This window comes from Lichenostomus cassidix, chromosome 7 (assembly GCF_008360975.1).
Source record: "Lichenostomus cassidix isolate B80296 chromosome 7, HeHo_3.0, whole genome shotgun sequence".
NCBI lineage: Eukaryota > Metazoa > Chordata > Aves > Passeriformes > Meliphagidae > Lichenostomus > Lichenostomus cassidix.
The window spans coordinates 2,322,256-2,347,501 of record NC_139488.1 but is presented as its reverse complement, the minus strand read 5'-3'; the positions used below and the strand labels follow the sequence as shown (position 1 = coordinate 2,347,501).

The following is a 25,246-nucleotide window of genomic DNA, read 5'->3' as shown; positions in this document are numbered from 1 at the left end:
GAGTGCTGGCACTGGAGACAGAGAAAATGAAAAAAGACCCATGAGCAAGCCCTGTTTCTCATGGGAAAAAGAGTGAGTTTGTGCTGGCAGCCAAGTGCAGCTCTCTGGTGGCCAGGCTTTTTCTCTGTGGCACTACAAACCTGTAGCAGTGCAAAGTGCCCTCAGTCCAACTTGGTGAGGTCTTGGATGGACCAAGATGGACTCAGAGCCACACATCCCTTTTTTAAGGGCCAGAAACCCATTTTCATCTGCTTTTGATATTTACCCTGAAATGCTGGATAGCTGGCCTGAGCTCACTTACCAGTTGTGCTCTGGGATGGGATTTGGGCTGCATCCTGCTGGGGGAAGGTTGACCCTGCAGCCTTTTCAGTGACCACTGAGTGTTCTCCTTCTTTTTCAGAACATGATAGAGGAATGTGACACCACAGCAGTGACTTCCTTGATCCAGTCCTATCTCCCAGAGGCTTATCTCAAGGAGGATATTGGTGGAGAGCTTGTGTATGTGCTCCCCCCCTTCAAATCCACAGTGTCAGGGGCATACCAGGCCCTTCTCAGAGCCCTGGACAGCAGCTTGAATGACCTCCACCTGGGCTGCTATGGGATTTCCAACACAACTGTGGAGGAGGTAGGAGCTCAGGAGCTGCTGGATTTACTGAAATGTCATGGAGATTAATTTCACAGCACTGTGTGGCTCTGCTCTCTGGGCATGTTTTGGAATTATGTGAGGGTTTCAGGCAGGGAAGAAGGGGTTAGACTTAGGAACACATCAGTGTGTAGATGTATCTATAAAGCTATACATGTACTAATGCACACTGTCTCACCCTGCTGACAGCCTTTTGATGTTTTACCCAGAAAATGAGGCGCTAGAGTTAGATTAAGGAGAGAGTAACACAGGCACCTTTCTGCCCTTGGGAAATCTCTGGTCAAATAAACACATTTAATTGCATCAGAAATAAAAAGTAAATGATGAGCAGTGATGACCCTTGTCTTGCAGAAAGGAGGGAGGGAGATCGTTATGTTGCTGCTCAGAATTTCTTGCTTTCTTTGAAGGTGTTTTCCTCAGGCAGCAAGAATAAGTTGTTCATCATGTCCCATGTGCAGCTCAGGTGTCATAACTGCACTCCCAGCATGGAGGCACTGGGATTGTCAGAGGATAGAGCGTGTATATGCCAGGGAAATAGGTTTGAGTTTCCACTGCTGCAGCAGAAGAAAGACAGGAGGTGACAAGGAGTTGGACAGCAATTTTATACTGAAAAAAAAAGTTAATTTCTCTCACAGAGCAAAAAGGGATAGGGAAAAGGATTATTGTACATAATTGCTGCACCAACTACAGCTACAAAGCAGGAGAGTGGATTCTGGTAATTGTTTTGGTAAATGCAGTTATTTGGACAAATTTTCCTTCATATTTTCTTGCTCCACAGGTGTTCCTCAATCTGACAAAAGAGCTAGTGAAGGACCAGCAAGAAGATGCTGCACTGCCCCATCAGCTGCCTGGAGTCAGCAGTCCCACTGGTGGTGACGAAATGTCTCTGAGCACAGACACCTTCACGGACAGAGACGGTACTCAGTCACCTCCAGGGTTTATTCCAGATTTACTGCAGATGCAAACGCTGACAGATGGACTGATTTGAGCTCCCTGTCTTCTTTCTGTGTTGAAAACCACATTTCACCCAGCCAGGAATCACAAACCTTATAAATCACTGGAAATGCAGCACTCATCAGTCCTTAGATCCCCTGGTTTGGAATAGTCTGAATCACAGGATAAATTACTGAGGGGTTTTGTTTGCATCCACCTTCCTTTAAATTGATCCAGGTTTTAATCTAATCAAATTCAGCGTGTGGGTGAAAGAGTAAATTGTGAATTGAAAGTAATTGCTGTAATAGATGTAGAGGATTATTTCTCCATAACTAGTAGAATTGGAAAGAAACTTTGTGGAAACTCCTTAAGCTGTTGGGAAAACAGCACAGCTCTGAGCTGGGTCCTCCTTGCTGCTTTTTGCTGTGCCCCAGACATTGTAGTTTGGTAAAGGAGCCCAGGGGATCAGACAGTGGGGTAAATTCATGTTCAGAAGAGAACCAAGCTATACCAGAAGCTCTGAGGGTTTGAGACCTGCCAAAGGTGGCTGAACCCAAAAATGAGCACATACATGGCTGAAGTGCTTCCTTGGGTTAGAAACATTGTTTTGTAATTTTAAATGTATCATTTATAGTTAGGGAGACATCCAAGGGACAATGCAGAGGTATTTTTGTACTTCTCAAAGCTGACCTGCACTGTAAATGTTACTGTAAAGTCACTCATGTAGAGAAGTGTTTTGTTTCACCCTTAAAGAGAAGACTGAAAAGGATTTGCTTCATGGTGTATTATTTAGGTTAATACTTCATAAAGAAGAATAGGTGAAACAGGATTTTGCTCTGCATTTAGTATACCACAAAATCTGTCCATGCAAGAGGTCCAGTGGCTTGTGCTTGTTTTCTTATTTCAGGATTAATTTTGTTATTTATTTGTCCAGGGACATGCTTTTTAAATTATGAAAAATTCCAGCTTGCAAATCTAAAAGAATAATAGGCTTCCTCTGTAATTTTCAGATGGATAGGTAGGATGTAGATAACTTATATCATCTGGGAGCCAGTGCTCCTCCTGCAAGGTCTCACACTTGCAGTCACTACATGTTAAATTCGAAATTTAACAAAAAAACTGGTGTTACATGAGCTTATGACTGGAGTCCTGTCCCACACCTGATCCCATGTTTGTTCCACCTTAGTAGTTTTGATCTGCCATCTGTAAAGGGGTGCAGGAAGCAAACTATCCTCCCAGAGTACTCTAACCCTCACTTCCCCGCACTGCACAAATGCTGACCCCTGACCAAACGCCCTCCTCTGTACCCAGACCAGCTCCTGATCAGGTCCAAGAGCCTGCGGGGTTTGCCGCTGCTGCTGAAGAGAACCTCAGCCTTGTTCATCAAGAGGTTCCACCACACCCGGCGCGACGTTCGCGGCTTCATCGCCCAGGTCATCCTCCCCGTGCTCTTCGTGATGGCTGCCATGGGCCTGGGCACGCTGAGGACCAAGGAGACCGAGTACCCCGAGCTGCTGCTGTCCCCCTCCCTGTATGGCACAGCTGACCAGGCAGACTTCTTTGGGTGAGTGCTGCACCTCTGACCCTGGCAGCCCTTGGTTCAGAATGAGCCCAGTCAGGGTTGTTTCTGAGCACAGCCACTGCAGAAGTGCTGCACATAGGATATGTAGTGATGTTGTGCAGGTAACACATAGAAACCTTGTTCCCTGTTCCTAAGGGATGTCTGGAGGAGATGGCTTGGCTCAGACCAGAAAGCTTCAATCCCTGTCTCTTGACTGGAATTAACTAAGAAATGTGTGAGGAATATTCTTGATGTTTCCCATTGGAGTCCTCCAGCCCTATAACAGCTATAGGGATTTTCTTAATATATACATATATGCTCCTCCCCCAGTGTGAAATGAGGTGCCCACGTCAGTTGCCTCCAGTATTACAGCTCTGGGGTCAAATTCTATCCATGTTGTGAGCACTGCACTCCTCTCAGTCAGCGCAGGTTGTGCTTTCCTGGCCAAGCCCTGCTGGTCCAAGGCACACAGGCAGTTGGAAGAGCATGTGCTTTTCCAGTGTGATTAGGATGTCACCACTGAATTAATTCATTGTGCTTAAAAATCCTGTTACCAAAACGATTATAGTTTGTATAATTTGGTTTTCACATTGTGAACCTCTTTCTTTCTCCAGTGATTCTCAGCTCTAAGTCAGAAATATAAAATTTAGCTCTAAAGCAATCTGTTCTATAGGTGTTCTTCACAGAACTGCTCATGCCTTTCCACTTCAGTCCTCCTAGATGGGGAATTAGCCAGAGGTGCATGTCTGAATCCTCTGTTCCTAATATTCCCTGCTTCTGCTGGTGGATCATCACTGGAGAGCTGGGGCAGGTCCAAGGACCATATTTTTGAATAGTCAAAACCAAGTGGATGTCACAGATGAGAGAGCTGATTGAGACAGGGCTGCAAGCAGTGTCTGAAAATTGCAGTAGATTCTTTTTCCCCTCAAAAGAGAATCTTGATTGTCCAAAAGAATCTTGCTTGGATCTAGAGGCAGCAAATCACTGGAGTAGCTGAGGTGATGACAACTCCTTTCAAACCTGTGTGACTCTCTTCATGTGTTGGATGTGCTTCAGTGCTTCTTCCACAAATAATTATTTAACATCTTTAATCCTAATTCTTTGAACCTTTCCCTGTTTTCTGTTTTTCTTTGTGAATTCTTAGGAATTTTAATGAAACCACAGCTTCTTTAGTTGCTTCGATGCTGGCTTTCCCTGGGACAGATAACACGTGCATGAACGAAAGCAATTCGTAAGTAGTTCTTGGGGTTTTTTCCACCTAAACTCCAAAACTGCAAGAGAATTGGCATGACACTATTAGCCACCATACCTTAATAACCACCTTTGATCACCTGCAGGATTCTCATGCATTGGACTCCTGCAATTCTAGGAGTGGTAAGGAAGCAGCTTTGGGGCTGGCAGGATGCCAGGATGAAAACAAGCAATTCTCCTCTCTGGGAAGTTGTCCTTGCCGCCCCAGTAATTCCAATTATAACGTGAGCCCACACAGCAAGTTCTCAGCACAGCGTTTGTTACCTCTATCTAAAAGCTGTGCCATGAGGGTTGGTTTGTTTTGGGCTTTGCAGATAAATTCTCAGGGAATTGGTGGTAAAATCCTGGGCAGACTTGAATGCTCGTGCAGGCAAATATTTACCCTGAGTGATTGCAATGACTGCCCAGGCAATACAGTCCATCACAGGAGTGCCCAAGGATTGCCACAACAATAGCCCTTATTTCTGGGCTGCTTTAAGATGCTTTTGGCCTATGAGTGCCAGTTCCTTGTGCTGTAGGAATGAAGTGTTGCCTGGATTCCGTCTGATCAGCTGAACGAATCCAGGAGCAGGGAGCAGCAGGGAGGGCTCTCTGCCCAGGGGCACAGGAGGCACAAGGAGGCTGGGTATTCCCTGAATCACCCAGAGCTGGCAGGAAGATCTGCTGTTCTGCTGGAGCTGCTCAACTGCCAGCCTTGCTGTCATTAAACATGACAGCAATTAGCTTCGTTTGCACACCTGAGCACAGAGAGCCTCAGAGGAAAATGTGTTCCTTTTCAGGCAGTGTTTAACAGAGGACATGCTTGGCCAGTGGATTACTAGTGGAAACCAGAGAACCAAGTATTCTGCCTGCAACTGCACAGATGGCATCCAGGTAACTTGGGTAAACCCAAAAGTTAGGGGCTTGGGGGATAATTGGGGGACTTGTATGTTGGAGTGGTTTTGTGGGCTGGCACAATGCTAAGGGGTACTCAGCATTCCATGTCTTCCTGTCTCTTTTTGGCTGTGTTGATTTTGTACACTGGATAACCACTGTCTGCACCAGTTTGGGGACAGGAAAGGAAATAGCATCCTCAGAAGACTGACACCCTAACATCCCTGCCTTGCTCCCCATGGTGGGAAAGGTTTAATGGTGTTTTTCGGTGTTGTGTGATTGTCCCTTTTGACAGAGGTGAGAGTGTGTTCAAGAGGAAGATTTCATTTTATACAAACACTGTCACTATATAAAAGCACTGCTATTTTTGCTGCTTGCTCTTCAGAATTTAACTTTATGCAAAGTCTAGATCTGCTCCTTGTTCTAAATATTAATGGTTAATAATATTAATATTTGCATTACCTACAGAGTAATGCAGTATCTACAGAGCTCAGTACCTACAGAGCCAGATATGGGCACTGCTGGGCTTATTGTCTTTGCATGCACATGGGGAAAAGGCAAATTCTGCCCCAAGGCTGCTACAGTTTCACAGTTCGGTTTGTGGCTGAGCTTTCCTCCCTCCAGTGCTGTTCACCTGTCCTCAGCTTTTTTCCACATGAAATAAACTCATGGCACAATGTGATGCCATTTGTAAGATAAAGGCTGTACTTAGCTGAACGTTTCAAGTCATTCCTTAAAATGCAGCTATTTTGTGCAGTTTTCTGGACATACATTTGATTTCACATCATTAAAAGTATTGGCATAATTTCTCCAGTAAGTTGGGATAATGTTCAAAGCTGATTCTCACCTCTAGCAGGCACAGGCAGGTGTTCCTCAGCATGGAGGAAGCTATTTTGTGTATTCAGATGAACAGATGCACAATGGGGGAGTCCAGGGCTTTTGTTATGGATGAGCTGAAGGAAGCAGCCAACATGCTGTCTGGGAGGACACTTCAACCCCATGAAACAGTGATGTGACTTCGGCCCTCAGCATGTTAAATTATATATTCAGGGCTAATTCAAGGTTTCTCTGAAGCCCAGGAAAACATTTCCAGTGACTGACAGTAAAGCAGAAATATAGAGTGTAGCTGCTGTGAAATGGAAGATGAGAGTTTGAGGCCACCACAGAGTTTTCTGCTCCGTGAGTTGTTTTGCCCTCTGCAGTTGTCTGTGCAGTCACTCTGCTAAGTAGGATCAGCCTTAATTCAGCCAAAATCTTCCTACGTAGCATGAAGCACATTTCAAGGTCCCACTGATGCCAGTAGAACTGAAGGGTGGATTTAAGCAGAGGTTGTTTTTAAGCACCTCCCTGAGTGTGTTGAGGACAGTGTGCAGGGAGGGATGTGTGCTGTGTCTGGGCTGCCTGGCTTGGGAAGGAGCAGCCTCCAAAGCAATGAGGCTCAGGACCAGAATGCTGTCATTGCTTGCCTTCAGTCTTGTCCTGATGCGGTAGCTTTTAGTTAAAACACAAACACGAAAGTTTTTCTTTGTTTGTCTCCCCTCAGACATGTCCACAGACAAACTACACGCCCCCTCACAGAAGGACCTTCTCCACACGGACACTGTACAACCTGACAGGGCACGATGTGGAGACTTACATCCTGGCAACCACCAAGGACTTCCTGCAGAAACGGTAAGGCACAAACTCCTCTCCCTCTGAAAGGCACTGGGAGCAATGCAGGACATCTACACCTGTCACATCCCCCCTGCCTGAAGAGGGGACAGGGAAGTAGGGGTTTAGAATCTGGTGAAAGGAGCTAAAGTGTCCTGCAATCATGGATAAAAGATAAAGGCTCGTGCAAGTGCTCTGCTTGATCATAGCAGAGATAGCCTGGGGATAATGTGTCAATCACCTGGTATGTTGGGGCTGGATCTGCAGACAAGCCTTTGTCTGACTCAGAAATCTTTAAAAAGAGGAAAATCTGACACAGCTGTCATGAAATAAACTCTGGGGAGAGATTTTCCTCCAGGTTTGATTCTCTGAAGAGTCTGTGTGTGTGCTTCATCTGAAGGAGCACATCCATTCCAGTGAGAGCAGAGTCTGAGCTTTTCCTTGTGCTGTGGGGAGCTGTTGGTGGATCTGGGCTCTGCCAGGCAGCTGCACAGCAGGGCTTGGGGCAGAGCTAAGCTGCCACTAAGGCTGGCAGGGAATGTTTTCATCTGCCATTGATGAGCTGAGCTGCTCATCTCCTGGGTCAGAAGCAGCCATCTCACCCCAGAGTGGCAGGCACTCAGCTCAGGAGTCCACACGGCTCCAGAACCTTCCTTAAACAGAGGCTTTCAGCACAGTTTTGTGACAGTGTTGCCAAGCTTCTGTTTCTCTTTCTTCCCCCCAAAGAAAGGCTCCTGCAGCAGTGGTGGCTTGGCCCCACACTGGGTCAGTTCTTTGAAGTCAGTCTGGAATTGCCAAGGGTGGCAGTAGCACATTGACATGGCTCCTCCACAGGAATCAGAGCTTTGGGATAAGTGTAGCAATGCTTTTCCCTCTGGGTTTCACTCAGGTATGGTGGCTGGAGCTTCGGGCTGCCTCTGACTTCAGATCTGCAGTTTGACATCAGACCAGTGCCTCCCAACAGGACACTGACAAAGGTAACCAACCCCCACCTGCTCATCCCATGTTGAGTTCATGGATATTCCAGAAAAGAAAGCAAAACCCCCTGAAATCTGCAGCTTGGCATGACAGAGATGACTTGCAGTTCATTTCCTTTTCTCTCCCTATTCTTCTTTATTGGTCTCACTTCTCTTGCTAGCAGGAGGCAATTTTTCTGCTGTCATAATTTTATTATACAGAGGTGAAAAGATCAATTAGTAGCGCCTTTATCTCGTGAGGGGATGGATGTACCATAACAAGGGCTGGCTGGTGCATTCTGATATGCCCATTTCTCTGGTTCTGCTCACTTAAAATGTTGTAAAGCATCAGGGCTGAAATCTGAGGTCGTTTGCACAAGTGAAGCAGAACAAACCAACACATTGCCAGTAATAACTCCCAAATTGTTTCAATTTCTCAATTGTGTACAGGTGTGGTATAATCCCGAGGGTTATCACAGCCTCCCAGCCTATCTCAACAGCTTGAACAACTTCATCCTTCGAGCCAACTTGCCAAAAAATGAGACTTCCAGATATGGTAAGTGTCCCTTTACATGAGCAGATGACTTGTCCCCTTTGGAGGGATATCCTGGTTCTGCTGAAATCAATGACAACTCTTACCTTGACTTCAATGAGGCCGTTGCTTTATTCACTGTCCTGCAATTCTTTTCAAAAGAGAATTGAAAAGCATGAATAAATCACATAGTTCATTTGTCTTAGTCAGAGGCTCAGGGGAGCTGGACAGGGAGGACCCCAGCTCCTGTGTAAAGCACTTCATCCAAGAAATGCCAGCGGATGCTGTTTGATTTATTGCCTCTCATGTGGCACTGGAAGAGCTGTCTCTTGATAGGTGCCCATTAGTTATGCAGAGAAAGGCTCCTCTAGGTCATCTCTGGGGGTGGGTTAGATTAGGAAATTTTAATATGTCACCCTTCTGCTGAGAGCAGCTCAGGGTGTGTGTGTTTGGGTTTGAATGAGTGGGGAGAGCAAGATTAAATGAGAAAGATAATTTTCAGCTGTATTTTAACTCTGACATGTGTCATACACAAAAGTAAAGAGTGTTGATGGCCCATTTGGGCTTCTCATAACTTCTCCTCAATTAAATACTGCAGCAACCCAAATTCCTGCTGGTAAACCAGGGCACCCTGTCTTTCCCTTTGCTGTTTAGACTCTGTCAAAGTGCAGTGTTGGCACAAACCTGTCTGTGTGTCTGTCTGTCTGTCTGTCTCCAGAGAGGGCCAGGGTGCAGGGACAAGAGAGAGATCTATGTTGAGGAATTTTATGGAAAGATTTCTGGGCTCTGCTCTGCTAAGAGCAGCAGTTGTGTGCAGAAACAGCCTCCTGATTGACTTTCTTGGACAAGTGTTGTCCTTCCAGCCGTGGCCTGGCCAGGCCTACCCTGGTCACCTCAGAGTGCTCCTGTCCCTGGTGACACAAGGACAGGTGGCAGTGTCTCCTGGCTCACAGAACATGTCTGAATGGAGCTGTCATGGAAGCAGGCATGTGGCCTGAAGCTGAGTGTGACACCCTGAATTCAAGCAGATGCTGATCACGAGTGGCCCCAGTCTGTCTCCTCCCACCTCCCAGTGCTGCACTGAGACTCCCCTTGCAGCCAGCTCAGCTCACAGGTGACAGCAGAGCCTTGTCCTGGCCACCCACCTCAACCAGGCCCTGGCTGTCCCCTCTGAGGGTTGCAGTGTGCCCTCAGCTCACACATCACAGAGCTGCTGAGAGGGGAGACCCCAGCCAGGTGCTTCCAGCAGCAGGAACATCCCAGAGCAGCTGCATTATTAAGCAGTGAAGCTGCTTGCTCTGTCTCTGTATTCCCAACACATGCTGTAGCAAGAGCAAATGCAGGAAGATCATGTGAACAGCCAGAAAGTTTTCACAGGGAAAGTTTTATACCAGCAAAATAGCAATTTTCAGGGGGGAAAAAACAGCAGCAGTTTTTGTTCCATCTGTCCCACTGCTTATATGTTTTTGGAAAGAAATGCTTAAGTAGTAAATGGCCAGACAGATAATTCTCTGCTTCCCACTAATCATCCAAGCCATAGAAGGGGAGAAATAAACTGAATGGATGAGGCTGTCTCCCTCAGGGGTAGAGTAAATCCAATCTGAAATACAACTGGAGGGACATTCCGTGGGGGACACTCCTGGCAGCTCAATCGAGCTGTTGTGTGACAAATAAATGACTGTTTAAGAACCATTGAAATGGCCAGATAAAAGTGTGTTGTCACTTCAGCTCTCAGAGAGAGGGGCCAGTCCTGCTTTAGAGGTTTGACTTAGACTGGGTATATTTTAAAAAAATACATAAAAAGCTTTTTACCCTGTCACTAAGCAAGTCATAATAGCTTTTGACTTATGTATATTGTGCTTTCTTTTCTCTCAATCCCAGCTAACAAAAAAGGAGAAAGCATTGAAATGGAAATTTTGACTTCTAGCCTAAGCTCCAGTAAAGGAAAATGGCTTTATAGTGAAGTATTAACAGATTAGACAGACGGTATCTTTCTTTCTCTCTCTCCCTTTTGGAGAAGGAATACATTTCCTGCCTGTTTGTGTGGCTTTATCAGCAGTCCAAGATTTTAATCCCATTTCTCTCACTGATGACAAGACTGAGGTTTGGTCAGGTGTGGGGTTTCTTTTTCCAAAATTAATTTCCTATAAAATCCTCCCTTTCAAATTCATTTGCTCAGGATGGCATTTGGTCAGCTAAACACACAGGCACCTCCCTTCTGGCCCCTCTGTCCGAGTGCCCATTCTTAAGGAAAATTACCCAGAATAGTTCTTCATCACCTAATTCCTAAGGTCTGGCACCTGGCTGTAAGGAGTTTCAGTTCCAGAGGTGGCATGGTGTAAAAAAAATCTCTGGATTTAACAGCAACTGCAGATGCTCCCTGTGAACTGAGGCATTTACTTAGGTGCCAAAATATGAATTTGGAGCCTCATTTTTAGGCACATAAACATGGGAATCCTCTCTCAGGTGCTGGAGTCTTAGAGACTGGGCTGTCATGCTGGTAGGGCCAAGGCAGAGACTGGCACTGGGGGTTGGAATTGTCCCTCCAGGGCCCCTCTGTGTTCTTCCTTTTGGTTTTCTGGGCACAAATTGCCTCCAAACATGGCAAAAGCACTGGGGTGAACAATACTAGCATATTGTGGGTTAGGTGTTCTCCTTGGAAAAGAAATACTTAAAACACATCTGAAGATACCTGCACATGAGCAGAGAATTTTTCTGTTGCAGTTTCTGCCTGATAAAAGCCCATTTTTAATGGATTTTTTTTTAAAACATTGCAGGGGGCTTACCAATGAGGTAACTAGATTTTTGCTAGTAACTTTGAACAAAATACTCTCTTTTTGGTTTGTTTTGTTCCAGCTTCTTAAGACAGAATAGTTCAGAATGAACTCACTGCCACACCAGAAGCAAAAGTGTCTGTAGCTTACTTGGGTTTCTGCTCTCACCTCCACAGATCCCATGTGGAGAAAGACATCTATCACAGGCAGGTAGCAGTTGTGGAGAAGGGCAGCAGGGAAAGACTTGTTCCTGGTGATAAAAGAACAAATGGAATGAGGTGGGAAACCATCAGACAGCAGCTTTGAAACAGAACATATTCATCAGTTTTGAAGGTGTCGGTGCTGAGGAATCTAAGCTGGAATATGTAAGCCCACAGGCATGTGCCTAATTTGAGGTGTGGGAAGGGAATGGTGCTGTCAGCCAGACAGATGTAGGAACAAGGCCTAGGGTTTGAATTTCAGATCTGCTGTGCAGCCAAGTGAAGTCATAGGAAAAATGAGGATGCTCAATATTCTGCCCAAGATCACACAGAGATGACAGAGCAGAAACACACTTTTGATCTGCTTTTCTTCTCTGCTCTCTCAGTTTTCTATATTATTGTCAATATCAGGAGCTGGTGAAGGAAGCTTTAATTTGGACACATTTTCAATTTCTTTTTTTTCTTTTTTTTTTCCCTGTAGGTATTTTCTTATCAGCTCACCCATATCCTGGAGGACAGAGTCAAGAACAAGTAATGTAAGGATTCATTTGGCTGATGCCTGAATATTTTAGCTTTAAAATGAGCAAACCAACTTCTTGGAAACCATAAAGTAGCCTAAATTACTGGCTATCTTTCTCTAAGTGATGAAACTGTTCTCTCTTGTCTTTGTTCCCTCTATGCATGAATAGTGTCCTACTTGCCACCAGAGCTGGGGATTCCTGTGAGGATTTCTTTGCAGGATCCCATGTAGATCTGGAGGTCACAGTTACAGCCTCAGACATTTGTGTGCTTCGACACAATAATAATATAATGGCATCATTTTCCTTTTGGCCCTTCCACTCCGTACTGGGGCTGAGCATTACAGCTCAGTGCCGTGAATCCCTTTTGCTGGGCATTAATAACATCAGCAAAGGGAGCAAAGAAAGGAAGAAATCCTTCTCTGTGAGGGTGGTGAGGCCATCCCTGCAAGTGTCCAAGGCCAGGTTGGATGGGGCTTGGAGCAAGCTGGGATGGTGGAAGGGAAAGGAAATATATTTCATCCCCCCGTGGCAGGGGATGGAATGGGATGGGCTTTGAGGTCCCTTTCAACCCAAGCCATTTCAGGAGTATTAAAGGTGCTGGCCCAGAATCAGGACCTTGTTGCTTCTGTACTCTGATCAATCCTCACAGTGAGGGAAATCTGCCACTCTGACTCACCAAATGCATCTTTCTCCCCTTTTCTCCCAGGCTCAACAGCTTGCTGGACATCATTGTGTCGATGTCTGTTTTGGTGGGCTACTCCATCACCACTGCAAGCTTTGTGCTCTACATGGTCAAGGAGCACCAAACCAAAGCCAAGCAGCTGCAGCACATTTCAGGCATTGGGATGACAACCTACTGGGTGACCAACTTTGTTTATGATCTGGTAAATAATTCACATTCCTAAACACACCAAGAGGAGCATTACACAGCAGGGAAAAAAAAAGTTCTGTATTTAAAATTGGTTGCCTAGACTTCTTATTATTGCTACCAAGAGTGCTGTGTAGTAATTGTTCTCCAAGGCATTGGGGACGATTAAATGTGAACTGCAACACTGGATTCTGCTCAGCAAAGGCATTCCTGCTCTCTGGAGTGCACACAAAACACCCAGCACAGTTATATGGGCGCAGCATGGAACAGGCTGCAGCTTGATTGCCATTCCAGCAGCCAGCTGCTCCTCTGACAGCTTGCAGGGCTGGGGCTGCTGTCACCCAGGCTCCACAAATCTGGGGCAAGGCTTTGGGGCTCGAGGCTGCAGCCAGTCTGGGAACCCTGTTTGGACAGCAGCAGGCATCCCACAGCTGACCACAACCCTATAGGGAAAAACCCATTTCTGGGCTGAATGCTCTCTGTAAGATTCCATGCTACAAAGTTTTTAAGCCAAGGAAAGCTACAAATGCAGCCTTCCAGGACCTGAGCAGGTTCCATTTCACAGTGCTGTATTGAAGCACCTTGTTGAGCTCCCAGCACTGTGCTGCATTCCCTGGCATAGGTGTGTCCTTGTTCCCCCGAAGGTGTTTCCTCCTGGTATGGAGGTTTAATGGCACAGTTGGAAAGCAGGGCTGGGCCAAGAGGACAAATGTGTGCAGCATCTGTAGGCTGAAGAGATTAGTGTGTTCTGCATTCCCTGTGGTGCAAGGTGTCAGACCTTCATACAGGGAATGGGCACTGCAGCCAAGCTCAGCTCCTGGGCCTGGGCATTGCCAACTGGGCTGCACCAGCTCCACCTATCCCACAAATTTCTGTTGATGCACAGTGCAGACAACCATCACTTCCTGAAAGCAGGAAATCTTCAAAAGCCTTTGAGTTACCAGCCCTCTTTGGTGCAGGGAGGACTAAGGGCTGAAATCCCATGGGGAATGTGAGCCAGAAGTGTCTGCCTGGAGGGGCTGATGTGGGCAGGCAGCAGCACAGGGATCCCCTGTCCTGCAGGAGGGGCTGGAAGGATCCCAAAGCAGCTTGGCCCTGGCCTGGCTCAGCAGTGCAGCACAGCAGGGAGGGTGGGGCAGGCCTGTGCCTGCCTCCCTGATCCAGGCCCTCCCTCCAGCACTGCATATTTGTAAATCAGCCTGTGGAAAAATCCCTGGAGTCCTTGCACAGTCAGTATTCAGCGGGCTGAAACTAATCCAGCGCTCTCGGCAACTTGATATTTCTCAGTGAATCCCTGCCAGTAAATTCTGCTAAATCCCAAAGCTGGGGAAGAGAGGAAGCTCTCCAGGCAGACGTTTGGTAGGTCTCTGCCTTGACCCAACACTATAAAGACTAGATTTACAGGGCACAATGAAGTGGTCTGACTGCAAGGCTAACAGAAAACCCAAAGGGGTATTTTTTATTCACAACCTTTTTTTAAGGTATTCTCTGCCCACAGTTGTCATTGCTGAGGCTTTGCCTATTCAAAGAGGCTTTGTGGGAATTCATCTGCAAGCCTGGGGAGGATTGGAAGCCCCAAACCTGTGTTTGGTTTCCCTTAGAAAATCCAAGCTGCATTTCTGGGACCAGATTCAGACCTGGTGTTTTTGCTTCTGCTTTGTTGTAGGAAGGTGTTTCAGAACTGTTGTCCTAGTAACATCTTTTTAATATCATTTTGCAGGTACTTTTTATGGTCCCTATTGGACTCTCAGTAGGAGTTATTTCAGCCTTCCAGATCCCAGCTTTCTGCAACAACAGTAACTTAGTGGCAGTATTTCTTCTGCTGTTACTGTTTGGGTAAGTGTGGAGCTTAGTTATTTAAATATCACTGCACAGGGTAAGGAACTGGATCGTGCAGGCTGCTGCAGTCTGAGATCCAGGGGGGGAATACGTGGGCTTTTCTCTTCAACATGCACTTCACTAACAGTGACTAAGTTGCTCCTTCCAGGAGCAGGGAGGTAAAGCTCTGCTGTCATGCCTGCTTTATTCAAAGCAAGCCCTACGTGAGGATATGGGAAATATTCAAGGTCCCAGCAACAGCCCAAGCTGTAAGCAAATGCTTGCTGACCTCTTGCAAAGTCCAAGACACATAAGCATTTTAATACCAGAGAGCAAGATAAACAGCAGCAGCACAATTGAGGAAAACTTAGCCAATGGATGGCTTTGAATCCTCCAAGCCCAGTCTCTTTGTTTTGAGGTGGGGTTCCATGCTCAAAGTCTGTATCATAAACCGTTTCTCCAAATTCTAACAGACACAAAGGCATTTTTCCTTCCTTTAAGGTCTGTAATGTGGAAATGTAGTTACATGCCAAAACAGAACTGTAATGTTAGGTTATATGTTATATGTTATATGTTGTGTTCCATCCCTGGAAGTGTCCAAGGCCAGGTTGGACAGGGCTTGGAGCAACCTGGGGTAGTGGAAGGTGTCCCTGCCCAAGGCAGGGGTGGAACAGGATGGGTTTAAGGTCCCTTCCAACCCAACCCATTCAGTGATTCTATGTTGTCTGATGTCTTCAGTGGTTTGTTTTCAAAGTAACCCTGTGAGTTACTGGGATGTTCTCTGCTGTGTTGGGTATTTTTAGATATGCATCATTTTCCTGGATGTACCTGCTGGCTGGGTTTTTCAAGGAAACAGGGATGGCCTTCATTGTTTACGTCTGTGTCAACTTGTTCTTTGGCATCAACACCATCATCACTCACTCGGTTGTGTTTCTGCTCTCCCAGGAAAAGGCCACAGACCAGGTAGGAGCCTCACTAATACTGACCCTTGGGTGACACAGCAGGAGACTGCTTGGGGGGTTGGTGGCTTTGATCAGGTCTGTAGCAGCTGGACACAATAACAGGACTTCCTGGGGTTCCCTATAGACTGGACATAAGTAATGTATGGATCTTGCTTGTCTAAATCTGCACTCCCAGCAAAGGAGGAAATTATGATGGCAGAGGGGAGAGCATGACAAGAGAGGGAGAAAACTGAGGACCCTCTTTGTAGCCACCCTGGTGATGGAAGATGAAGGGCAGGAAGTGGGTGGAGATGTTTGGTACAAAGTTGTTGATGGGCACTTCAAACCATTGCTGAATTCTCACAGCATGAACTGTGGGGAGTGACAACTGAATGTCACTGCCCCGAGTGTGACCTGTGCTGCAGTAAGCCCAGCACCAGCTGTCATCTAAGTCTGTAATGCACTCATTTCTCCCTGCAAGGATGAAAAACAACTCAAAGACAGTGATGATTCCCTACAGTAAAGCCTTCTCTTAAACTCAGATCTCCCTGGGAATGGCTGGGATAAAAAGCACACCTTACACTTAGATTTGTTTTCTTTTTTTATGGAGGGCAATTGCAATAGCTGGGTTGGATTTTTTTCTCTGTCTGGACAGTTTGTTCAGCAACCCCTTGGATTTTAGGGAAATGCAATTCTGATCACCTTTCATCCCTCTGTGCCCCAGTGGCAGAGAATCAGTTTCTTTCCAGTTTAATCTAGTGCTTCTTCCCTTTGCTGTGTGCACTAATCCTTTCTTCTACTAGAAATGTACCAGACTTCTTTACTGCAAGACTGTGCACTGGCCTGTTCTGTCATGAATTAGCTGGAAAAGCCCTTGTATGTCTAGTAAAGCCAAATCTTGTGTTCTATGGAAATGTTTGTCCAGGGGAAACAGATAGGACAGTGCTCCAGGGGTTTGGGCTGTGCTGGACAGATTTGGGGGGGCACAGTGGCAGGACAGCTCTGGCTCATGGGCAGGTAGCAGGTGCTGGAGCAGCAGCAGGGACCGTCCTGGGAACTGGCTGCTGTTTACTATGGGTGATCACAACCTCAGAGCTGCCTGTTGACTTTTATGACCTTGTGCCTGTGAAACGAGCTGTCTCCAGAGCTCTTTGCTCTCGATTTATCTCTGCTCTGAGACACAGGCAAATCCCAATGTAATTGTTACACTTCAGTCCCACAGTAAAACCTATGAATTTATTCCATGAATAAAAGCAGTGACTGACTGTGCTGCTCTTTGTTTTTTTCCCAGGGTTTGCATGATCTTGCTGAAAATTTAAGGCATGCGTTCCTTCTGTTCCCACAATTTTGCTTTGGCTATGGTTTGATCGAACTGTCGCAGGATCAGGCACTGCTTGGCTTCCTAAAAGCCTATGGAGTGGACTACCCTGACAAAACGTTTGAGCTGGACAAGACCACGTCCAAGCTGTTGGCCATGTTCATCCAGGGCACTGTGTTCTTTGCCATTCGTCTCACAGTTCAGGACAGAATGATCCAGAGAGTCTGGAACAACGTGCTGGAGTAAGTAACATCTGGAGGCTGGCAGTGAAAACAGACCCAGCCAGAGCTCCGTGGTTTCATCCCGGGCTCCTGCACCATCATTGTCAATTAGGAAGCCCATAAATTTCCAGGATAATTTGTGAATATGCAGTGAGTTTTCTCTGGCAGAAGTCCCAGTAATTAGAGTATTCACTAACAGTTTACAGAGTCCCCTGGTAGTCAGTGCTGGCTGGGACTGTGGCCTTGGGCTCAGGGTTTGGTGGGCAGATGCTCAGCCGTTGGTGAGGGCAGTCATTCCACTGACAACCTCCTCTGTTTGGCTCTCGCCATCTCCTCTGCCCTGGCTGTGCACAGAGAGGAGTGAGAACATTCCTGTCACCTGCATTAGAAGTGTATGCACAAGGCAGAACCTGCTCCAGCCCAGAATATTTGCTGAAAAATAGGGAAAAAAGTAGGCAGGAAGAGAACACTGAGTGGAGCAAATACCAGGAGAGAAGAGAAACTGCCTGTATATCTGATTATTTTGTGCATGCCCTGGGGTCTCACAGGAAGGCTCCTTGGGATCTATCCAAAGCAAACAGAGCACTGCTGGCTGTTGCTGGAGGGTAAGTCTTCTCTGCCCTCCCCTCAGGTTCCTGTTTGACAGAGTCCATGGCAAAGCCTCCCTTCTGCCGCCCGCGGCCGCCGAGGATGGAGATGTTCAGGCGGAGAGGAGCCGAGTGGAGTCGGGTAAAGCTGACTTCGATGTGGTGCAGCTCCAGAACCTCACCAAGATCTACCACCTCCCTCACAAACGCATCACAGCAGTGAAAAACATCAGCCTTGGCATCCCTGCTGGGGAGGTGAGCAAGGGGAGAAGGCTGCAGGCGCCTTCCAGTGTCACTGTTATCTTCTGTAATTGTTTGTTCTGCTCTGGCCTCTTCCTTCCTTTGCCTCATTTATTGATTTTTGGGGTTATGGCAGTGACGAAAGGCTGCTGGTAGATTTGGGACACCAAGTGACAGTTTGAAGGCCCTGGAAAGAGGGAAGGTGAATGGGAATCAATGGAGCTGTGTTCAGACAAAAATGTCTGCACGCTCTGTTTGTACAGTTTAGTCTTGGGGGGTCACTGGGGACCACCAGGTGGTAAATGAAGACAGCAGAATGTGTCCAGCTGAAATTATTCACCTGAACTGCATGGGAGATGGTGAGTCAGGCTTATCTGTTTGTGTTTTCCCATCAGGGGAAGGCAAATCACTTCAGCTGAACACACATTTTCATGAATCAAGACCCAAAAATAACTCCAAAGTAAAAAACGTGCTTTGGTCATGTCAGCACAGTTGTCTCCCTGAGAAGTGGAAAGATGGGAGTTCACAGAGCACCTCTGAGATCCAGAGGAAACTGGAGACCAGATTCTGCCTCAGGCTGTGCACCTGACTTGTGGGGAAGCTTGGAATTAAGCCTTGGCACCTGGTTTATTTTAATTGCCTGGGTCCTGCTGAGATGAAAGGTTGTAGGGTGCTGGGCAGGAGACCGTCCTCACGTGGAGACTGGTGCTGCTCTTTATGGCAGAAGATTTTTTCTAAGCCAGGGCTTGCATTGAGGTCTTTGACTTCTGACAAAATTCACCCTGATGCTGGTGGGATTTAGGACACCATTCCCCACCTGTCAGCAGAAGCAGAAATGAACCTTGCAGTAAAACGAATGACTCCATTGGAGACACATCCTTGATTCTTTACCATATTAAACAAATAGTCCTAATATAAGCTGGAGTATATTGCACCATAAACAACCTCCATTATAACATTGGGATGTGCAGAGTTCCTCTGGCAATTCATCTTGCTCAGGGGTCTGGAGAAGGAAGGGACAAGGTGCACTGAGCACCCATCTCAGAGCAATATTTCTGCATCACAAACACAGCGCTCTTATATTTTGACTTTCCCTTCCCAGTGCTTTGGCTTGCTTGGTGTGAACGGAGCTGGAAAGACAACAATCTTTAAGATGCTGACAGGGGATATCGGAGCATCCAGCGGAAGGCTGCGGGTCCAGGATCACTCTGGGTATGGAGGATGTGATTTCTGGGGAAGCAAATCAACCTGAGAGCAGTTTTTAAGGCTGGGTGGCAAAGGAAAAGAAATGCAGAAGTCTGAAACAAAACAAAACATTCAAACTGGAGCAAAAATAAACAAAGTGGGGAATTCACCCTTTGAAGCTGGTGTGGTTGCTTCCTAGAAGGTTGCATTTTGCTGCTGGATCTCTGCTGTTCTTAGAGGTGCTTCTTCCACTTCAGTCCAGTGCAAATGGGATCAGGCTCAGACCCTGAGCAGTGTGATGCCACTTTTGAGCTAGACCTGGAGACCTCTAGGGCTGTCTTTAATAGGCATAGGCTTGGTGGCAGCTGTGCCATCTGAGGTGCTGGCAGTAACTGGAGAGCTACTTTCTGGACACACAGCCTCTGCAGAGCTGGGGAGAGAAACTGCCTGAAAGCTGCAGCTCTGCAGATCCACAGCATTTTCAAGGGCTGGGGAAGGAAGTAGGAGAAAGGGGTTTTCTCCCTCCTATTTGATTCCAGAGTGTGCTGCCAATCCAGTGTGACTGCAGTGACGTGCCACCTTCCTTACACAGGTCTTTGAATGACATCAGTGAGGCCCACTGGTCACTCTTTGGCTACTGTCCTCAAGAGGATGCCCTGGATGACCTGCTGACAGTGGAAGAGCACATGTATTACTATGCTCGGCTGCACGGCATCCCAGAGAGGGACATCAAGGGAGTGAGTAACAAGGGGCTTGACTTGCAGCATTTTTGTAATTTGGAGCCTTTAAATTAGTCTTTCAGTAGATACATATGTGGTAATCCATGCCTGGACATGTTGTGGAAGTAGAACTCTTGCTCCATAGGTTGTACTCCAGCTCCTCCACCGGCTGAACCTGATGGCCTACAAGGACAGAGTCACCTCCATGTGCAGTTATGGCACCAACAGGAAGTTGTCAACTGCTCTGGCTCTCATTGGGAATCCATCCATTCTGCTGCTGGTGAGAAATGGGGCCTTGCTGGGGGATGGGGAGCCTTTGGGCTGGCAGGAGAGCTTAGACAGTGTCACAAAACCTCCTCAGGCACAGCTCATGGGACACTCCCCATATGCCCGTGCTTGGCCTGACAACAGAAACCTTCACAGGAAAGTTTAGGTTCCAGCAAATGCTCAAATTTTCTTTGAGGGCATAAGAGAGTGGCAAATCTTTCAGTTTCTCTGGTAGCTCCTCCAGAGGTCAAAAATAGACCCTGTATCTGCCAATTAAACTCTCCTTGCTCCCAACTCTATCTTGTTTTTTATTTCTATCAACTAACCTGTACAGCCTTGCAAGAAAGGCAGCATCTAAGGCTCCAAAACTGTAGGAGCAAAGGGGTGACTTCCCTCAGGATTAGAACATAACTGCTTTTCTAGGTTTGCCTTCCTGTCTTGTCCTTCACTTTGAATTTCCAGCTCTTCCATGGGTTTAACCCATTGCTAAAACATACCTCTTTGTGCAGTTTTCCCACTTGCTATGTATTGCATGTATGCAGAGCTCTGTGAGCAGGATTCCCAATATTAAGTTGGATACCTAGTGGACATAAATATCCCTTGTCCCAGCTTGTATCGAGCCCAGCACTGCTGCCTTTACTTCTGACCATGTGCCGGTGCTCCAGCTGCTTTTGTGAGATTAAAAATCTCAATGGAAATAGGAGGTGGGGGAATTCTCTCTGTACTAACTACTGCCTGAGCCCAGGCTTGTTTGCTTTTTGAGTGCAAGTTTCCATTCAGCCCTGTCTTTCCCAATAGGATGAGCCGAGCTCTGGAATGGACCCGAACGCCAAACGCCACCTTTGGAAAATCATCAGTGAGGAAGTGCAGAACAAATGCTCAGTGATACTCACATCCCACAGGTAGGGCTGGGCTGGCTCTGCCTCCCGTTTTGGGGTCAGCAGAGGTGTGAAGTGGCTTATCCCTCACATGCCCCACTGGTCTCTGCACAATTTTAGGGCACCAAGCTGTGGCAGCTCTGGGGGTTTGTTGTTGGATGAATGTGTTGTCCACAGAGACCCACAAGGCTGCAGGGAAGATCAGTGATGTTCTCTATTTACTTAACCATTTTTTTATACTTTCTCAATGACTTACTAAAGTTTCTTGGTTGGTTTTGCAGCATGGAGGAGTGTGAAGCCCTCTGTACCAGGCTGGCCATCATGGTGAATGGGAGTTTCCAGTGCATTGGCTCTTTGCAGCACATCAAGAGCAGGTCAGTGAAATAAACCAATTTGACTTCTACTGAATGGCCTCTGGAGTTACTGACCTACAGCTCTGAGTGCTCAGGACATGAGACCTGTGTTATCAAAATAATGACTTTTCCTTGTTTATGTCCCTTACTACACCACTGAAATTCTCTGTTAACTAATGCACTTTCTACTCCCTCACAGCCTGTCTTCCCAGAAATGTGTCCCCCAAAGTAATCTGTTCACTGCTACAAATGAGAAATGCATATTAGGGTTGAGCTTGGGTTTTATTAGTATAACAATAGCTTGGCTTCTTATTAAGTTTCACTCCAGGTTAACAACCCTGACCCCATTCAAGCTGCACCGTGCCTGGATTAGATTTCCCCAAGGAGGCTGTGCAGCACTCTCAAAGGATTTTCTTCATCAGTTTTTCTCTTTTCTACTGTGTTAATTGTGATTTTCTTTTTCCCCCAGATTTGGCAGAGGATTCACTGTGAAGATGCACTTAAATAGCAGCACAGTTTGCACTGAGACGCTGACAGAGTTCATGAAGTCACACTTCCCAAATACATGCCTGAAGGTAAGCAGGACAAATGCTTTCAGGAGAGGCCTTCAAAATCCCTTCAAACTGACCAAGAAGATCTTTGCAAGGTGGACATCTTGTAACATACTATGCTCATAGATCTGAGCTCCCAGTCACACTTGTCACTGCTTTCAGCTACATTGTCCAAGGGCTGGAGCACTCCAATTCCTTGGTGGCTGAAGTAACATCAGCCAAATAGCTGCAGTGACCCTGTAAGGCACCTGTTAGGTGACCCTCTGCCCTGGGAATGCCCTTCCCACTGAAACCTGGAATGCATGGAGACCCACTTCAGGTTCTGTGGGTAACAAGATGCTTCCAGTGCTTCCAGTAACTAATTGTAAAACCAGAGTAACTGAGTCACAAATCCATCCATTGTCTGTAACCCAATCTCTGCATGAATCAAAACTGCACTCTTGGAGCTGGAAAATGCTATGGCCAGCCTGGAGCTTCCAGCCTTGCAATTTAGTTGTCCTCCCCCAGCCAAGACCCACAAGAATTCCTAGTGGGTCCACAGGTCACAGACAATAAACATTCAGAAGACACCACACCCTCTGCCCCTTTGTTCTCCCATGGTCCAGCTGTTGGATCTGTTGGCTCTTGGCTTCCCCCCACCACTGCTGTTCCCACAGGATCGGCATTTCAACATGGTGGAGTACCACGTCCCGGTCTCTGCAGGAGGGGTAGCGAATATATTTGATCTCCTGGAAGGCAGCAAAGCAGCTTTCAACATCAGGCACTTCTCCGTGAGTCAGACTACATTGGAGGAGGTAAGGAATTAAAATGCGAGGCCATCCATTTAAAACTGCTAACAGGGGAGCAGACTGATGGTTACACATAATGGACTGCTGCACACAATAGACTACAGTTTGAAAGGGATTTCCATCTATATTCCTCCTGGGGGTACTTTATCAGCACTGCTGCCTCCAGGTACCTCTGCTGGTGCTAGGGAAACACACACAGAAAGCTGCCTGGAGCACAAAGGATCTGTTCTTCCCTCTGTCACTGCTGATTTCAGCAGCCTCGTGGGTGTGGGTGAAGGGCAGGACTATGAATCACCCCTGAGTCCAGGGCTAGGCTTTCCACTGGCACTGAAAATATGCTTAATTTCACTTCTTGGGTTGGAAGTTCATTTAGCATTACTCCAAACTTAGCTTTGGGGTTCATTCCATTTTCCCTTGGAAGAACATTCCCAATGACAACAAAATCTCATGGGGAGCACATCAGCTGAAGGGATTGCTACAAGGACTGTCCAGAAGAAATCACCAAGCATCAGCACCTGGAATACTAGGTTTGTCCTAGAGAGGAGCAGAGCTGCAGCCCTGTAGTCCTGTGGATTGTGACACAGCAGTCTGGGAGGGGAGTTCCTCAGGGCTGTTTCAGTAAGGGGCAGTGGTTGTGAGAGAAACAAGCAGGCAAAGTGCAGGAAGCCCCAGCTCTAGTTTTGTGGGAGGAGAGCTTGGAATTGTGAATATGCAAATGTGATTGCAGGGAGTGTTCTGGTAAGAATCCTTTCTGTATTCATTAGCTGCTGTTCAAAGGAAGGCTGTTACATGTGATTTTATACACCTCTCTTTGCACTCTGCAGTTGTGCGTGCACAGATGTCAATTACACAGAGACAGATGGGTTTATGAAGTAATAATGGGACTGTATTACAGTGGGATCGAAATGAGCCACTGCATGGGCATTGCCTTGCTGGTGTTTTGGGAACCTGAGCTGCAGGACAATGAGGTTCCTTGCAGGAATGTCTGCCTTCGGATCCCAGGTGTCGATTCCGCAGTACAGAAGTGCACATCCATTTATTTACATTAGCCCAGAGAAGCCCAACAATTTGCAATTCTCAAATTCAGCATGAATCCATCCCTGAATGCACTTTCCAGGCTCACAGTCAAATGAACAGCCATGCCTTTTTTACATTCATTCATATCATAAATTATTTATGCTGTCACATACTGACTGTTTTCCTTTAAACTTCTAGGTTTTCATCAACTTTGCTAAAGATCAAGCAGATCCTGACGGCGCTGATGCAGGTCCTGATGTGACACTAGACAGCTCTGATACAAGTAGCCAAGCTAGCACCCTGAGTTCCATCTATTGAAGGGATCCACCCACACAGGATCATAGAATCTGGGGAAAAGACCTGACAGCCCCTCCAACCCTGCTTTTAATGATTTTAGGGTGATGGGGATAAGCAGTCCCATTTTCTTGAAGTACTTTCTTTTCTGATATGCACTTAATTTGTCACTAGGAACATGGTAGGTGTTTGAGACTGGCACTTGGTTACAAATCAGGTTGGTCTTTCCACAGGTTCTTTTCCCCCCCCGTTCTTGTTTTATGATCACTGTAATGGCTGTGAGGACTTAGATGACATCACCTGCTGCTCACGGCTGTTTGCTTACAGCAGACATGGCCGTGATGGAGCAGAGGAGCTGTGGGCTCTGCAGGGTGTTTGACTGCAGAGGAAAGCCCACACTCCACTCCCTGCTCAGCAACAGATTTCCTGGGTGACTGAGTGAAAGTGGCTCAGTTTTGACAGGCTCCCCCCAGGGAAAATGGGGCTCATGGCCTTGCCCCTCCTCACAGGGGGATTGTGAGGATGTAGATGTTATGACAGTCGCAAAGGCCATTGGTGTGGACCATCTTTGGTCATGACATAGAGCTTATCTGGTTATGTCAGCACAAATATAACTATTTTAAAAGTTAGTGCTTCCAGTGGTTTTGGTTTGTTCCTGTAGCTTATTCCAGCTCTGTGTAACTCCTCGAGTGAGTCCCTCCAGTCCCAGGCAGCTTCTGGCTCCTGGTACCCATTGGAAGATGATTCCTCTACAAATTCCCTTTCTCCTCTTGGCTGGAGTTCAGAAATAGCTGAGGAGTGGTATAGGGCAGGTCTGTCGGTTGAACGCTCTGACAAGAAGAAGCTCTTTCCTTCATAAGATTGTATTTCCCTGAGCACAGCAAGGAACAGCTCCCTTGCTCATAGACCCTCCCTCTCCAGCAGCTCTGCCTCTCTGTGTCCTCTCCAGTGACCTTCCTCCTCGATGCCATGGCTGCCTCCATCACTCTGGAGCTGTGTTTTTCCACAGAATAAGTCATCATTAGCTCCTGCTTCAAAGACTCTGCCTGCTGGCTTTAAAGGAGTGCTCTGCCCACCTCTGAGAGCAGCCCCCAGCAGCTGAGTTCAGCATGCCACCACGCACATCCTGCTTTCTTCCCCCAGAATGATTAACAGATAGCATAGTTTAATATGATTCTTTATTATATGTATCAGCAGAAGGCCCCAGAGACTCAGGTTTGGGTCAGAGCATTGATGTACATTCAAGCACAAAATGAATTTAAACTCTGAGCTCAATAAACTTGCTGTTGCTGGTAAAAGAGCTTGCA

General features: G+C 46.8%; 1 protein-coding gene across 1 annotated transcript in view; it reads left to right on the top strand.

Annotated features, from left to right (window-relative positions):
- The window catches only part of ABCA12 (ATP binding cassette subfamily A member 12), a 77,876-nt gene extending 53,308 nt beyond the window's left edge, over nt 1–24,568 (top strand). Inside the window, exons 33-54 of the mRNA XM_085065716.1 lie at nt 401–625; nt 1,422–1,560; nt 2,888–3,140; nt 4,282–4,368; nt 5,168–5,261; nt 6,805–6,932; nt 7,801–7,888; nt 8,318–8,423; nt 11,855–11,909; nt 12,601–12,778; nt 14,483–14,598; nt 15,384–15,543; nt 16,813–17,081; nt 17,692–17,902; nt 18,990–19,099; nt 19,665–19,809; nt 19,937–20,071; nt 20,857–20,960; nt 21,218–21,310; nt 21,759–21,864; nt 22,497–22,634; nt 23,844–24,568. Of these exons, the coding sequence (XP_084921842.1) occupies nt 401–625; nt 1,422–1,560; nt 2,888–3,140; nt 4,282–4,368; nt 5,168–5,261; nt 6,805–6,932; nt 7,801–7,888; nt 8,318–8,423; nt 11,855–11,909; nt 12,601–12,778; nt 14,483–14,598; nt 15,384–15,543; nt 16,813–17,081; nt 17,692–17,902; nt 18,990–19,099; nt 19,665–19,809; nt 19,937–20,071; nt 20,857–20,960; nt 21,218–21,310; nt 21,759–21,864; nt 22,497–22,634; nt 23,844–23,963 (3,060 nt within the window). The 3' untranslated portion in view covers nt 23,964–24,568. The remainder of the gene's footprint in view (nt 1–400; nt 626–1,421; nt 1,561–2,887; nt 3,141–4,281; nt 4,369–5,167; nt 5,262–6,804; nt 6,933–7,800; nt 7,889–8,317; nt 8,424–11,854; nt 11,910–12,600; nt 12,779–14,482; nt 14,599–15,383; nt 15,544–16,812; nt 17,082–17,691; nt 17,903–18,989; nt 19,100–19,664; nt 19,810–19,936; nt 20,072–20,856; nt 20,961–21,217; nt 21,311–21,758; nt 21,865–22,496; nt 22,635–23,843) is intronic.
- Nucleotides 24,569–25,246: the final 678 nt, after the last annotated feature.